The 15,505-nt window shown below is 35.9% G+C and overlaps 1 protein-coding gene across 1 annotated transcript in view; it reads right to left on the bottom strand.

The window, feature by feature from the left end:
• PHIP (pleckstrin homology domain interacting protein) overlaps window positions 1-15,505 on the bottom strand; it is a 94,814-nt gene continuing 79,309 nt past the window's right edge. The window contains exons 27-35 of the mRNA XM_021390245.1: window positions 15,116-15,241; window positions 13,788-13,860; window positions 13,364-13,414; window positions 12,954-13,103; window positions 11,546-11,698; window positions 9,271-9,434; window positions 8,536-8,816; window positions 8,030-8,197; window positions 1-6,218 (exon numbers count right to left, since the gene is read on the bottom strand). Of these exons, the coding sequence (XP_021245920.1) occupies window positions 5,578-6,218; window positions 8,030-8,197; window positions 8,536-8,816; window positions 9,271-9,434; window positions 11,546-11,698; window positions 12,954-13,103; window positions 13,364-13,414; window positions 13,788-13,860; window positions 15,116-15,241 (1,807 nt within the window). The 3' untranslated portion in view covers window positions 1-5,577. The remainder of the gene's footprint in view (window positions 6,219-8,029; window positions 8,198-8,535; window positions 8,817-9,270; window positions 9,435-11,545; window positions 11,699-12,953; window positions 13,104-13,363; window positions 13,415-13,787; window positions 13,861-15,115; window positions 15,242-15,505) is intronic.

Genomic DNA, 15,505 nt, shown 5'->3' with positions numbered 1-15,505 from the left:
TTAGAAAAACATGTTTTCTATTTATTTAAAAATAAGTTTGTAGTTACTACATTGCAGTGACAGTAATTCTTACACATACATTCTAGTTTGTATAAAAGGATTCAAAGTATTATGCATCAAAACTAACATAGAAAGTGTCCACATAACAGTAAAGAAATTTCCAATCCTTATGTACAAAAAGAAAGGGCACTGTTATCCTGGTGAGATACTTCAGGTTATAACATGATAATCCAGAGTTCTGGAAGGGAAAAAAAAAAAGAACAACCAAACCCCTCAATAAAGCTAAGGAATTATAGTTTTTAAAACTGTTACTCATTACATACAACAGATGTGTTTTACATAATTCTGTACAAAATAAGTGTAATTTTTTTAATCTGAAAATGTGTCAGTTTCAAAATTAACCTTTCCCGGTAATTTCCTTGAAGTTGAGTTCAATTCTATACATATTTAAACATTATGACAGAATTTAATTCACTTGTGATCATCCAGTTGTCTGCCAGCTCTGCAGTTTTAGTATGGTCCAAAAATGTAACTTCTGTATGGTCTCAATGCATCAAACCAACACGCACAGTTGTAAGCACAGAACAGTACATGTACATCATACAGGCACGTGTACACGCCGGGTATTTCCATTTCTTCCTAATTTTTACGACCTCGTTCTTTCTTCTTTCAGGGTAACTGATGGCACAATACTACCTTGCCTCTCTAAAATGTATAATTTGCATTTGAAGTGAATTTCCTGATGTATTTATCTGCATTAAAAAGGAACCGAATGACTACTTGTCTTGCTACTTTACCCCTAAAAGCTAAATGGGGGGGGAGGGAGGGAGGAATAGCACTAATCTCCTTGACCTGCAATTTAAGATGCCTTTTAAACCAGCCTTCCTGGGGCGTTTCCTTCTCTAGCAGATTGTAAAACAACAGGGCAAATCCCCACATAAAAATGAGCACTAGTGCCACAGCACCGTGTGGTCAGCTCCAGTTTACAGGCTACCTGCTATTTCCCCCAGGCACAGTAGCAAGTGTACAAGCTGTATTTCTGCCTCAAAAATAGGAAATCACATAAACCATTGTTACCAGATTTGTTATTGGAAACACATTGTCAGCTTTGGCTAATTCTGTGAAATTGGATACACTTCATTCTGCATATGAACAAGCATTTATGTACAATAATTTACAGCGGAAAATGAACAGCCCTTCTAGCAGTTGAATGCCTAGGTCCCCTCGGAAACCAACCTGGTACAACAACTTCGGGGCAAAAAACATGCAGGAATCTGTAAACAGAAAATGAGCTTTTGCTGTTTCTAGGTGAGGTCTGAAAGCCCTCCACCACCACCTACTTCACAGCATTGTTGCAGAGACACGTTAATTTTTTTTTTTAAACATACAGCTGTATTTAAAAAAATAAGACAGAAACCCTTGAGTAACTATGGTGGACAAAAGACACTACCTTAGAGTAAGATAAGGACTCAGGACAGAATGCAGTTACTATGGTACTTCTGTATCTTGATTGACCAGCAATAGGCTAAAATTACCTCTGCAAGATTTGCACGCTACAAATTAAATGCAAATGTCGATGAAAACGAGCTTGAAATCCTCTAACCTCCCATGTAGCATTTAAGCACAGGGGGAAAGGTCTCCAGTTAGGTCTATTGCTTTTATAGAACTGGTCAACCATTTAATGAGTGCCTAGATTGAAATTACATGCTAAAGCATGTACCTTTAGTCCTCAGTCCAAAAAAAAGTGAGCAAAAGATTTAACAACATGGTGCAGAAATTCTAACAAGCCCAAAGTTACCAAACGGACAGACTGTTATTTTACTGTATGTCTTTTTTTTTTTTTTTTTCTATTTGGTAAGGCAAAAGCCTCTGGCACAGAATCAGAATTGGTACTCAGAAATATTTGTACAGCAATACAGTGAGTAATTTGTCTCTACACTACAATTTATTTTTTTATAGATATTATATATCCTACGTGCTGCATCAGGGTCCTTTATCAATTAATAGTTTTACAAATATTAAGTCATAGCAATACTCAACTCAACCAACTCAGTCTTACAAGTCTACCCACAAACTGATCACATGTACAAACTGGACACTGTACAAAGAAACAAAGGCAAATATATCACACAGCAGTCCAACCACTGGAGGAAGACATTTTTCTGTAGAGTCGTACCACTGTCACTGCTGAGTAACAATGAACTCCAGTCAATATTGACATCAACGATCAATATAGCGGTAAGATTTAAGTTCAGTTCCTGGATAACACATTAACAACAGAAACAAAGTGGCAGAAGAGTTGTTAAATATGTAGGCACGAGTACAATGATTCCTGTTAAACATTTAAAGCACACTGGTATCACAGAAACAGAAATTACTTCCTCATCCGCAGTCAGAGAACACACTGCTATTAAGATACCACTCAGTGGTCAATTGGAACGTTCCCCAGCATAGAGCAGAAATATCAGAACAGTATCTTCATATTCATGTAAATATAAATGAATGTAACGAATGTAAGTGTGTTAATCGCTGCCAGGTCCGTAAGATCATTTAACCACAGATGACTATGAACCTACGTAATATTTAAAATCCTGACGTGAAACGAGCACATGGGAATCTGATACTCTTGTTTTCTGAGTGAGTTGTACTTGGGTATGGCATTATAGAACACGTACATGGCTGCAAGTTCTTCATAATCAGAACACTGACCAACAGTTTATTGCTCGCATTTAAAAACGTGGCCATCAAAAGCTCCCTTTCTGTCTCGATACAGTATGTCACAATCTCAAATAACACAATTTTTCCCAACCAAATGCAGTCTGATGGTGACTAAAGTCTCAAATAGTACTGAAACTAAATTATAAAAATAATCCTTTTAAATAAATCTGATATTAACTTCTAATAATTTTTGAGTCAAAGGTTATCTAAATGATGCATAATTTACTTTAAAAGTTTTTGAAAAACATTAATGTATCTAATATGAATTTAAAAATAGCGCCTAAGTCACCGATGTTACTGGGTGGGAAGAGTAGCCCTGTTCTGTAGGTAAGGCCTTCTATATTCTTATAAAACGAAGATGGATAATTTTCTACCTAGTGTTAAAGGGAACGCATGTTATTTAAGTCTCCAAAACTTACATACAGGGTATTTCTGATATATAAATATATACATAAACATGCCATATAAAACATTATTACAAATGGAGTAAATACAGAAGTTGAATTTTAGATATAATCTATTTTGTATATTACAATGCAGATAACATCAGGAAATTACACGTTTTCAAATGATTGCCTTCATCAGTGAGAAGTGACAAAATCAACAGGTGGAAGTGGTTAGCTTTGAATTATGAAGCTGTACTGTGACTGAACAGCCACAGTTTATCTTAACACATGGTCAGTGATTCCATTTTAATTGAATAATAATGACATATTTCTTAAAAAATAGATATAGAACAACAAATGAAATGCGAAGTGATCCCTGTTCCCCAAATTCATAATCAAAACAATTCAAAGAGGAGCTGGAAGAATATTTTAGTCTTTTTTTTTGGTAACAAAATGACCAATGAAATTACATTGAACTAAGTACGGTAGACAGCAGTTTGCCATCCGCAATAGCACGTTTCCATTCCTCTTTGTGCCAGATATCAGTGTTCTTTGCTCAAACATTGACGCTTTTTTGTAACAGAAAAATAAAGGGTAAGGAATTAGGCCCCAAATACGTACATGGAATCTGTGGAAAATTTAAGGTTTTACTTCTGTATGCCCTCCCGGATATTGTAGGTGTTTGTTAAAGAAAAATACTACTAATAAAAAGAATCATTATCAAGTAAGGGTGTACGGAATTGAGGTTTCATTTCAGGTTTATTTCTTCAGCTAAGTTAGGGTCACACAAAAATCTGTCACGCTACCCAAAGTTCCAAAATAATGCACCGTCAGAAAAATTTGGTTACATTTTTGTACCATACCAGATTTCAGAAAATAGGACGACTTCCGTATTTGTTCCTTAACACTGGACAACTTTTGTTTTGAAGTGATAGAAAATGGTATTAAAGTTTGTTTGTAAAGGTATAAAATAACTAAATGTACCATAAACAAATAAATAACTGCTCTTCTTTTCCATAGCAGTACATATAACAATACATTCCCCTAAGTCATATAGTTATCATTTACAATAGACAACTTAATTTTACTAAGGATGCAAGAAATAATAGAATACAAGGCACAATCATTAAATGGAATTTTTCTTTAGGGTGAATATTGACTTATGTCAGCGTGATATACCATAAAAAGTGCAGAAAAACGCAATGTGCAATGAGACCACTGTATAAAACATGATTGCATAAAAAGTGATTTGGCCTTTTTAACCTTAATAATTGAAAATAACCAATCTTCCCCTTAAAATTAAACTATAAAGTATGACATTTTAAAATTTATTTTCAATTCTAGTGCTATCTAAAAAATCCTGAAAAAAATTTATACCTGGGAAATATTTTATACGTGTTTATGTATATATTAACATATACACATACACTCTTCTTTGTAGCTCATTTTAGCCTCTTAAGCACGTCTAAAGTTGTAGAAACAACAATCAATCTGGATCAGAAAGTAAACATCGTAATTCCATACCTGTCCTGTAATTTCCTTGAATCCTTTAACCAATTATACATTTTGTCTAAAACATCTCTGTCAAAGGACCCCACCAGTGCATTATTTTCTACCAAAAGTACCAAAAAGGATACAGTTCAGAACAATGTTAACAACTTACTATTTAAAACAATACACAGCTTTTTCACTGCAAGTTGTATGCTGTACTGACACTCAAAAAGAAAAAAAGGCTTTCCACTGCACTGATTCTCAGTCTTTGGCACAATAAACAGAGATTTAGTGATTGATACAAGAATCAAGGTCTGAAAAATTAGACATTAGTCAAACTTTTTCCAATGTGGATATATATATATATATTTGTGATTACATTTTTGCTATGTTTGGCAGAACATGGATAAACCAGCAGCCTGTGCTAGGCTTCTTTTGCAGTTGAATGTTCCATCACTACTGAAATCAAGCATTTTCAGATTAGCAAAGTTTGGTATTTTTGTATTTGTATTTAAGAGAGATGTAAGTGAATTTACTGCCACTTTTTGTGAAAATCTGCCTTCCTAGGCAATCTAACTTTACAATCAGAGTGTACCTTGCTTGGTCAAAAATAGATTTCTGTTTTCAGTTTGTGGCATTAAAGGTTCCATCACCTTTTTTAATTGTGTAGAGTACTACACACTACTCGAGTGGAGTAGTTCTCAACTCTGTAAGTCAGTAAGAAACTGCTTCAATTATTCTCAACTATGAACAAAATGACTGTTGAAATGCATAACCTATTTGGAGGGCAATAAATAGCAAAAGTTTAAAATATATATTTCTTTCAAAGAATGTTCTTTCAGTTTGTTTTTTGCTAGATCTTTCTCCCAAATCAGAACATATTCTTCTAACCCATAATAGCAGCAGGGAAGCAGAAGTCTGTTCTGCTGTTCCTTAACTGTACCTGCTTCATAGCATTCTGAAGTAAAACACTTGGTAAAAGTTACCAACCGATTAAATTAGCTTTTGCTTTTTCAGTCAACTTTCGGACTCTGCCTCTGCTAGAAGTTCCAAAAGTTAAGGAGGTGTCTTCAAACAATAGCTGCCTTTGCTCTTCCTCAGAGTCATCTTCATTGTAAAAGGCTGTCCTCCTACCCTGGTTTCTAGTTCTCATGTGAGGTTCAGAATCTTTAAGCTCCTCTGACCCTTCTTCCATAGGCTCGTCTATCTTTTTCCTTCTGCTTCTTGTTTGCATTTTAACATTTGCAGGAACTAAAAGGTCCGAGCCTGATGGTCGCGTCTTTATCTTTCTTTTTGGCTTTCTACCCCCACGGCCTTTTTTTTGTACCAAGTCTTCCTTCATATTATTTTCAGAAAGCGAATTGCATGCAGTAGAAGCAGAGGCTTCTTCGAGTACATCCTTTGTGGTCTGGACTGCATTCTGCTCCGCAACCTTTTGCTGTTCAACCATTTGTAGTTTTTTTGGTTTTCTGCCTCTTTTCTTGTGCACCACTTCACAAGTACTGTTATTAGCCTCAATCTTCGGTTTCCGTCCAGGGCCTCTTTTAACTGGAGGCTTTGAAGGCTGCCCTCCATGACCATTTACCTGAATGCTTCCAGATGCCAAAGCATTATTCTTGCAATCTGCTGTAAAGAACAAAACAGAACACGAGAGTATGGATCATGCAACGGATTTGCATTTACGTTTATTTTCTCACTGCTTTAACAAAACTGTTAGCAAAATATCTGAATGGATTCAAAGTTATTATCAAATCCAAGAGACCCAAGTATGACTCAGTTTCATATCAGTGGGCAACAATGACTAACTTTTAGCTGGTCTTAGCTCAAGGTAGCTTGGGAGAAAAAAGGATAAAAAACAGACCAAAGAACAGAAGAACAGGTAAGGTCTTTTTCTTGGCTGATGCAAAAGAAGTGACCAAAAATTCATACTTGTTACTTGTAACAGCAAAAAGTTGCTCAAAAAGCACTGCTGCAAGGATTTGGAATGCTTCACAGCAGGTCATCTCTGGATAAATGAAAGTTCCTTACAGCCCAAGGTACCACGCTTTGTAGAGATTTCATTAGACTAACCTTATTTCAAAAATAAGTGAGGATAAGGTTAGAAATGTATGAGACAAAAAAAAAAACAAAATCCAAAACCAAAGAAATACATGCAACCTGCAAAGATTTCTCATCAGACAAATGTCAGAAGGAGACATGTGGAGAACTGTATGAGCTATGAGGTTTTCTTAGCTGAGTGCTACTGAACCTGCTCATGCCACAGGACCTCCGACAGAGGTGTTCTGATACCATAGCCCTTGCCTAAAGCATGACTAAGAACGGATTCATAGTCAGTATGATGCAGCCACTCCTTTGACTGAACAACCATGCACAGGTTCTGCAGCGTTCAAGTTCACCCCATAAAGCACCAGTAGCACAGGGCTCCATTTTCATGAGTGGTTGTGGCACGGACACCTGGATTTTATGTGACCAGGCCTCTGGTCACGTAACAGGTTCTGCCATGCAATACAGTAATAACTGAGGCCTTTGTAGAAAGCTGGCAAGGAACAGGATAGACTATTCAAGTTATCAGACCACAGGTTGCTTGTTCGGAAGCATGGAAAGAACAAATAATCCTCAGAAGAAGATGACAGTAACCAAAGCAGGTGAGGTCCAATTTGCAGACTACTATTTTTCCTGAAGATGGTGAAAGATGCTCAGCAGATCTAGCTGCTTTGTAACAGCTTCTTAACAGTTCAAAGCTTCTTCATAGGCATGAGAGCTTTAATGTTTGGGAGATCTAATTTCAGTCTCCACAGAAATCTTAAGCTGGAACATATCCAGACATCAAAAGACCAAGCAACTTCAGTCAGAAGATTACACAAAACAAAGTCCAATCAACCCTTACATTCAACAGAAAGAACCAACACTACATAGCTCTATCTTGCTGTGACCAAAAAAGAAAAAAGAAAAATGCAGCTGGTATGCTCTCGTATTTATGCTTATTGCATTGGAGAGCAACATCACACTCAGTGTTACTGACTCAAATAGAACGTAAATAAATAAATAAATGTAGGTAAAGTCCACAGGGCTTCAAGCATGACTGTGCAAAAGTCTGCTTTGCAATTTGAGAACTTACAAGCTAGTTGTAATACAATGAAAGCATTTCTCTTGTAATAACTTAAAAGCAGGTAAAGAATTTAATATATCAAAATTGTCTAGACAACAGTATTACCACATCACAGAAATGGCGCTGTGAGCAATCAAAATTATGTTAATCATCAAGAAAGAAACTAACTGTGACCAAATTATTCCATTAGACTTCCTTATTCTGCAAAATCATAGTATATATTAATTACCCCACTTGTAAATTATGAAGTCTGACGTGCAACTACAGCCACTACATGAACAAAAAGGTGTATGGGAGGGGGAATTCTTCCAAAGAAACTCCATACCTTGTTGATTAACAGTAGAGGATTTTACTTTGCGTTTGACTGGCTTCTCTTTCTCGGGATTTTCTTTTGTGGAGTTATTCCTAGTGTTATGACTGTTATCAGATTGGCTAGATTGGGTAGGTGGTAAAATATTCTGATTCTTGGAATGTTTGGTTGAATTCTCCAGTACTAGGAGGATAAAAAGAAAAAAAACATTTATATATATTTATAAAAAGTACTTGGTACCATGTTCGATCTTTTCTGGCTAAAAAGGAAGTCACATATCCTACTACAAGCAAGCAACTTGAATTGGTGATCTAGGAGTGAAAAAAGTTTCCTGGATTAAATAACATACCTTAACCTGTTCAGCTTTCTGCTGATGAACCTCAAGGATCAGAAGACTGAAAACACCAGTCTTAACTGAGGCAAACACATCTGACTTTCCAAAAAGCAACATTTATGTTTAGAAACATTCTCTGCATTAACAACAACAACAAAAAAGAGCACCAGGAAAAACAGCAACTCACCTGACTTTCCTGACCCTGCAGTAGTATTAGGTTTTGTAATTAAAGGCTTTATTGTTAAAGGCTTTCCTCCTGAAGAAGTAGATGGTTGCTCTGTAGAAGCCACATCCATTATCCCCCTGTTGCTTCTAGTCCTTACAAGAGAAGAGGTTTCAGCTGCCTTTCCATTCATCTGAGGTGGGGCATGCCTCAGTGCTGTTGATCGCACAGGTATAGAAGATGAAGAGGAGGCAGAAGGTTCTCCCTTCGGCTGAGGTTTTATTAATCTCCTTTTCCTTTCAGGACTGCAAAAGAAGTAACAATTTGAAACCTGGATAACCACTCTTATTTTGAACAGGAATACATAAAATTAAATACTAGTGTCGGAGACCACAGGAGAAAAACAATCATCTCCATACAAATACGACGTTTTCTGAAGAAATTCCTGTAGTTGTGAGCCTCTGAAAAGTGAATCTTTAGTAAAGGATCACAGTACATGCTACAGGTGTTTGAGAAAGCACGAAGCCATCGCTATCCTTACAATGCTGATTTACTGTACATATTTAGCACTTACGCTAAGATAGCTCTAGTTGAAGTTTTAAAGCCTCCCACACCATAGCAACTTGCATTTCAAAGCAATCATTCTGAAATACAGGGAACAGTAAAGGAAGTATTAAGAAACCACCATACTAACTCCTACTATTTAGGTATGTCAAACCTGCACAGCTTTTCACAAATACTGTGAAGAAATGAACATACCTCGATGCAACGCTACTGGAAACGGAGCTGCTTCTGCTTCTTTTTTTCCTTCGTCTCTTTATTGTATTTCTTTTATGAAAGCGCAGGGCAGATTTATAATCTGATAAAATAGAACTTATATGTTCTTCAAAGAAAGCAGAAAGGCGCAAACTCATGCTGTAGATCTAAAAAAAAAAAAAAAAAAAGGAAGGCATAAATGAGCAAGTTTTCTACTCTCCCAAAGCATCTGTTTATTCATTTATCACGGTGCATTAGCTAGAAAAGGATACAGACCAATATGGAAATGTTTTAAGGAAATAGACAGTTTCTTGCAACACATTTACGCTAATCCAGTTTGCAGTAACTGTTTTCACAGTTTGAAAAATATATTATGACTGAAGATCACACACAAGCAAAAGGAAAATTTGGAAAAGCCATGTTTCCAGCTGTCACTTTCTAACTGCCTTTCCAGAATGTGCTCCTTTCTTGTTTCTGTAGAAACAATAGAGGAAGATCGCTGGTGGAATTTACTCGGTCATAAACAGGGTCAAGAAAACTCATTTTCTTCTGCATTATGTTGCACTCATACTTCCTGAATTTGAGCACCACTTTTTTCTTCTTATGGATTAATTAGTACTACTGGTGAATTGGTTGCAATAGCTACGATAGGTGAATTAGAATTATGTAGGCACACATTTTTCTTTTTTTTTCCCCTCTAGTCTTGGATGGCTTACAGAGAGACACAGTCAAACTCACTTAAGATCACAACTAACTAATGGTGTACAGTTGCTATTAATTCTGGAAACAGAAATTCATAAGTGAACTGACTAGATACTTGAAGAAGGGACACAGCGCAGTCTTGGAATATGAAATGCAAAAACAGTATTGCAACAGTTGCCTACCCAATGACAGACTGAATTATTTGAGTGCCAGACTAAACAGTGGAAGTGACAGATATTGAGAGCATTTCTGGAGAGGACATCCCAAAAAATGTGTAAAATACGTGAAAATATGTAAAAATTAGATAAAAATGTATGTCTGATGTGCCAAGAAAAAAGAATCCAATGGATTTTACATTTACTCTTCAAGAAAAGTATCAGTTATGTAGAGTAAGATGCTAAAAATATCACGGAATTGTAAGAGTGAGAATAAAAACACTGCCATGCCTATGCATGGGAGCACAGAGATTCCAGAATATTAAAATGCCTAACCACAAAAGACTCCACTTTTGCATCTAAGTAAAATACAAAGGAGCTACAAGCTTAATTCTGCTAACCCAGTCTGCTTGGAAGAACATGGAAAAGAACACAACGATGTCAGAAGAATCACTGAAACCACACTGGAGCTAAAACAATGGCCAGAATTCTCCAATCTTGGTTTTAGCAGATGAAGTAAAACCACAACAGAATCTAGGCCTACCCAAAAAGCCTTGTTCTTTTTGTCACAATGACAGGACAAGGGATTGATTTTTCAGTCAGCTCAAACTGTGAGTGGGACTACTACTGACTGAAAACAGAACAATCACTGATAAAGTCTAAGGCCCCCCTATTAAGACATTTGTCCACGCATTTTATGACAATAAAGTCCTAATGATTAATATGCTGTTTAAAACAGCCAGACATGAAAGCTAGTGAAGACTTTAAACCGTATTATCAGAAGAAAAGCTACACAGAAGGCTTGGACATGCTTAAGCAGCCTTCAATAAAAGCTACATTTGTACCTTTCACCTCTAACAGATAAATGCACCTACAAGTCAATTTGAGAGAAAATATTAAGAACTCTACCCCAGAAGGGCATTTCAGCACCAGTTTTGCAGGATCAATTTTACGCAAAATTTCTGGGAAACAGAACTGTTTAAGTGCCTCTTCACTATCTCTCTGTGTGATATTTCAGTTTTGGACAACATTAGAAATGGACGTATTTGGGGGGGGTGTATATGTGCACATCTGCATGCACAATGAAAATCCCATTTCTTCTCCAAAATATCAGTTACACTCTACTACTGTACACACAATCACGTTTCTACAATCTTTCCTTCAGTATGGATCTCCCTCCAGATCCACTTTGAAATATTTTAAAACAAACTCACAGAACGTCAGAAGTACAGACATTTAAACAGCAAACATTCGTTCAAAATACAAGGTTGCACTACCTTCTCAGAAATATTCATGTTTGAAAATCAGAAATAATTAAATTTAATTGATTACTACGAAAAAGAATTATTTCTGATTTTCTGTCTTGTTAGATTTTTTTTAAACCATAAATATCTTTAAAAAAAAAATAAATCAAGTCTTACCCTTGATCTTTTACTTGGTGTGTAAGCTTTTGAATTGCTGAAAATAAGTCTCACATCTTTACACAACTCCATTGGTGACTCATAGTTACCAGCTTCCAGTGTTTCTCTAACAGTAGCAAAATCCATAGGTGTGTCAATAATATCTCTGTAATCCTGTTAAAAAACAGCCAAGTAAGGTATTATGAATTTAGTTTTCCAAGCCTTAATGTATCATTTTTATTTGAATGAATTTGATATATCTGTTAAAGTCTCATATTGTTTTCACATACTAGCTTTAAAACACGCAGTTTGAATAGTTGAATCTGATGACAGCCTCGGTGCATTTCTGCTGAAACCTGAGCAGTCTCCCAAATGGAGATCTGACAATTTAAGAAGGTAACACTGAAATAATGAAAACTGCACAGACCGTTCTCAAACCAAACACAGAATTTTTACTAGGCTACAGAAGAAACAGGATAATGTTCATAAGATAAGAAGCTCAAATACCCACATGATGTTGAGTTAATCCATCAGAACATGTGCAACCTGTACAAGTAACTCTGAATATTAAAAGCTAGGGAGGAGAGCATTTCATGCTCAAGCCTACTAAGGTTCTCTTATCAGCTCATTCAAGGATCTGAATCACAAAGGGTGGCTACTTGTAGGTAGCCATGGCCTGAAGTTACGGTTTCTTCAAAAATTAAGGTGTCCAGAGCATCAAGACTATGGCAAATTATTGTTACCAGAGCATCAAGACCGACCTACCACTAACTTCTGAAAGAGAAACCTTTCCCTTTTTCTAATTGAGACAAATGATTTCTCCCAAGTTAATCAGAGATTCTTTAAAGTAAAACCAGCCTAGAAGGAAGGACGAGATCCAAGGCAACACGACTTTTGCGTTAAAATATTCCGTTTTTACCAATGGCTGTTCACAGCCATTTTCATTCCAGTGAAATCATCCAGGCAGAAAGTTGTTATTGTTTTACAGTTAATATGTCACTACAGTGCTTCAATGGGTACTTTTTCCGCAACAGTCCTGATGACTGTGATATGAAAATTACTCTTAGTTTCTATACTTCTGAAATGAAAACAAAAATGTGCCACATTAACATCTGTCACAACAAGCAACCAAACATATTCACTTCATCTATGACCATTTTTCACCCAGAAAAGGATACAGGCATTTTAATATCAAAAGCTGTTTACTTAGTAACACAGACATCCCTTTTAAGAGAGCAGAGAAGTACAATTCATTTTGAAATTAAAAGAGATAATAAACACTATTATCAGGTGACAATCAAGCACTGATAGAAAAGCTCTGTCAACAGCACTTCCTGAAGTTTCAATTAAATGAGGTGAAAATACGGTCATGGTTGAAAAAAAACTAACAACTGTATTATAACCAATCTTCCTGTTCTCAAACACTCACTGGATATTCAAGGAGATCCACTGGCTGACGAAATGGTTCAGAGTCTTCACACTGAAAAATGAGATTCAGCAGCTCCTGGCATTGCTTCTTCCATGACTGAATGTCATATGACTGGGCTCTATTACGTAGCCGCCTCTTCGGCTGATGATCCTGAAATGACAATATTGTTTGGTATTTATTCAATAAACCATCTCTTTTTACAAAACCAAATGGAAAGGGTATAAATTCTAATTAATTAATTAGTAACGTGCAACTAAACAACTCAGGAGAGTAACGCTTCAGTCGCAATAAATTCAAAACTTTACAAAAGCTGAGATTACACAATTAAAGATTTTCAATTTTATATCCAATTTGTTTACAAAGATATTTCATATTATTTAGTGCACTATAAACAACAAAATACAATTTACCTTTCTTTTTCTAGTGGAAGTTCCTGGCACATTTGTATCTTTCTCTTCTTCCTTTGAGCAAGATAATGAGTAGCATAAAAAGGTTAAAAAAATATAAACATATATGAGTAGGTAAGTTCTTTCATACTTCACTTCATAATGTAATTTGAGACTTAACAGTTCCATCTATGTCTCTCTGAAAAGCATTTCATGTGACTGTCAGTTTTGAGAATCTGTCATAAGTCTAAGAAAAAGCTCTCTGCACTACAGGAAGAGAAGAAGCTGGAATTTTACCAGTTTCCCAGCCAACAAGTAGCATGTGGTTGGCAATATACCCTACTCTATTACAGTGACTGAACAAAGTACTTTTGCATCATGTGAGAAAGATGCTTAAGTCTCATTTCTCCCATCTAGCAATGCCAGCGTCCAAGACACAACCACTTACCTCATCGGAGTCAGACAACACTTTCTTCTTCATTGCATTGTATAATAGAATGATGTCATAGCAACTCTGATCTCTGTACAAAAAGAAATACATGCTAGCGTTATTTTCCATCTTCATCTATGGAATCAACTGTATTTTGCATAGAGTAAGGAAAATATTTATGAAGCCATGCTTAAATGAAGTGATGAAGTGTTTAGTGCCTTCGGAATACTTACAGGACCACATTAATAAGAGAAGCTAATCTACTGCACAAAAGCTGCAAAATATTTTCTGTATTCCATAAAATATAGAACCCTTAACAGTGACATTTCAAAATGAAAACCCATAATCCCTTACCATGAGCTTATTAGCATTAGGAAAATCTATTATACCTCATAAAGGGCTTTGGAGCCTATTCAGCTTTATCAGGAACACTTTATATGTGTTTCTAGTTCATTTAAATGAGTGTATTACAGGCACAAACTATAGGGCATTATTAAATAAGAATATCCATGTGTTGCAGTAATTTAGGTAAGTCAATTAAAAACCACACACTTTTAGTAACACCAATGTGCTTAATTAATCAAAAGAAAAGAAGCTACATAGGATAAAGACAGTAAAGAACTGAAATTATTAACAGTGAAGTCTTTCAAGTGCGTGTCTGTTCCTAAAGGTGGGTTTTACTAAAACTTTAACATCTGAAGCAGTTAAGTATTGTTCACTATTTTAGCTGGTGTAGAAATCAAAGGCACTGAAAACCTCAGAGATTTATGTATGGTTACAGACATCTTAGATTTTCAAGTAACAGAATTCTAATATTTTTAAGGGAACATAATAACATTTTGTTCAACTAATGAAGCACCTTGCCATTTTTACCATGTAAGAGCAGATGCATTCACTTCATACAAGCAAATTGCTTGCAAGCTCTTGCAAACTTTAGGTCACAAGCAGTCATGAAAAAGTTTGAGACTATTTCTGTTGACTACAATGCCTCCAATTTTTATTTTGTACATCAACCACCCCTTTCAGGCTCATTCAGCTGTAAAGATTTTAAATTAAGTTCCCACTTATACTGAGAAAGGCAGTAATAAAATTAAATATATCCATCATTCCATGGATACTCAGACCCATGTTTATTATTTAATAAAAAGTGTCCAGTCAATGTATTACAAAGCTTCAACTTGTTTTGCAACCTAACGTACTCTTGTTTCGTCAACACAAACTTTCTTTTTTTCTGCCCTAAGAGCGGACAACTGGCTTACTGAAGCTGCAGAACTACCTCTTTGCAATTTGTATCTCAAAGAGCTAAGAACCTTGATAAGAGACAAGAGATGTACTAAGCAACTCACTTTATGAAGTGTAGCAGAAGATCTGTGACAAATTTGGCAGACTTGACAATAGGACTTCCGGGTTCATTAAAGGTGCGAGTATTATGTTCTATGTATCGGACTTCCCACATTAATGAAGAAAGTCGTCTGTGTAAGAGAGAAGAGGAGTCAAGATCATGGAAAAAACACAGTATCAAACAGACTACATTTCTAACAGTGTATTATGAAAGAGGAGAAAAAGCCTCGTGTTCTTCTTCCAACATATTATCCTGTTCATTTTTTGACATTAAATCAGAAAACATATACACTCAGACATGTTACACTACATGACCAGCAGAAGGCAGATTCCTCAGGCATCTTGCAGGACATTATACAAACAGCTTGCTCTCCCCAGAAAGATTCAGCTGTAAT

The sequence above is a fragment of the Numida meleagris genome, chromosome 3 (genome assembly GCF_002078875.1).
Source record: "Numida meleagris isolate 19003 breed g44 Domestic line chromosome 3, NumMel1.0, whole genome shotgun sequence".
Lineage (NCBI taxonomy): Eukaryota > Metazoa > Chordata > Aves > Galliformes > Numididae > Numida > Numida meleagris.
The sequence above is the reverse complement of the archived record's forward strand: the minus strand, read 5'-3'. Positions and strand labels throughout refer to the sequence as shown.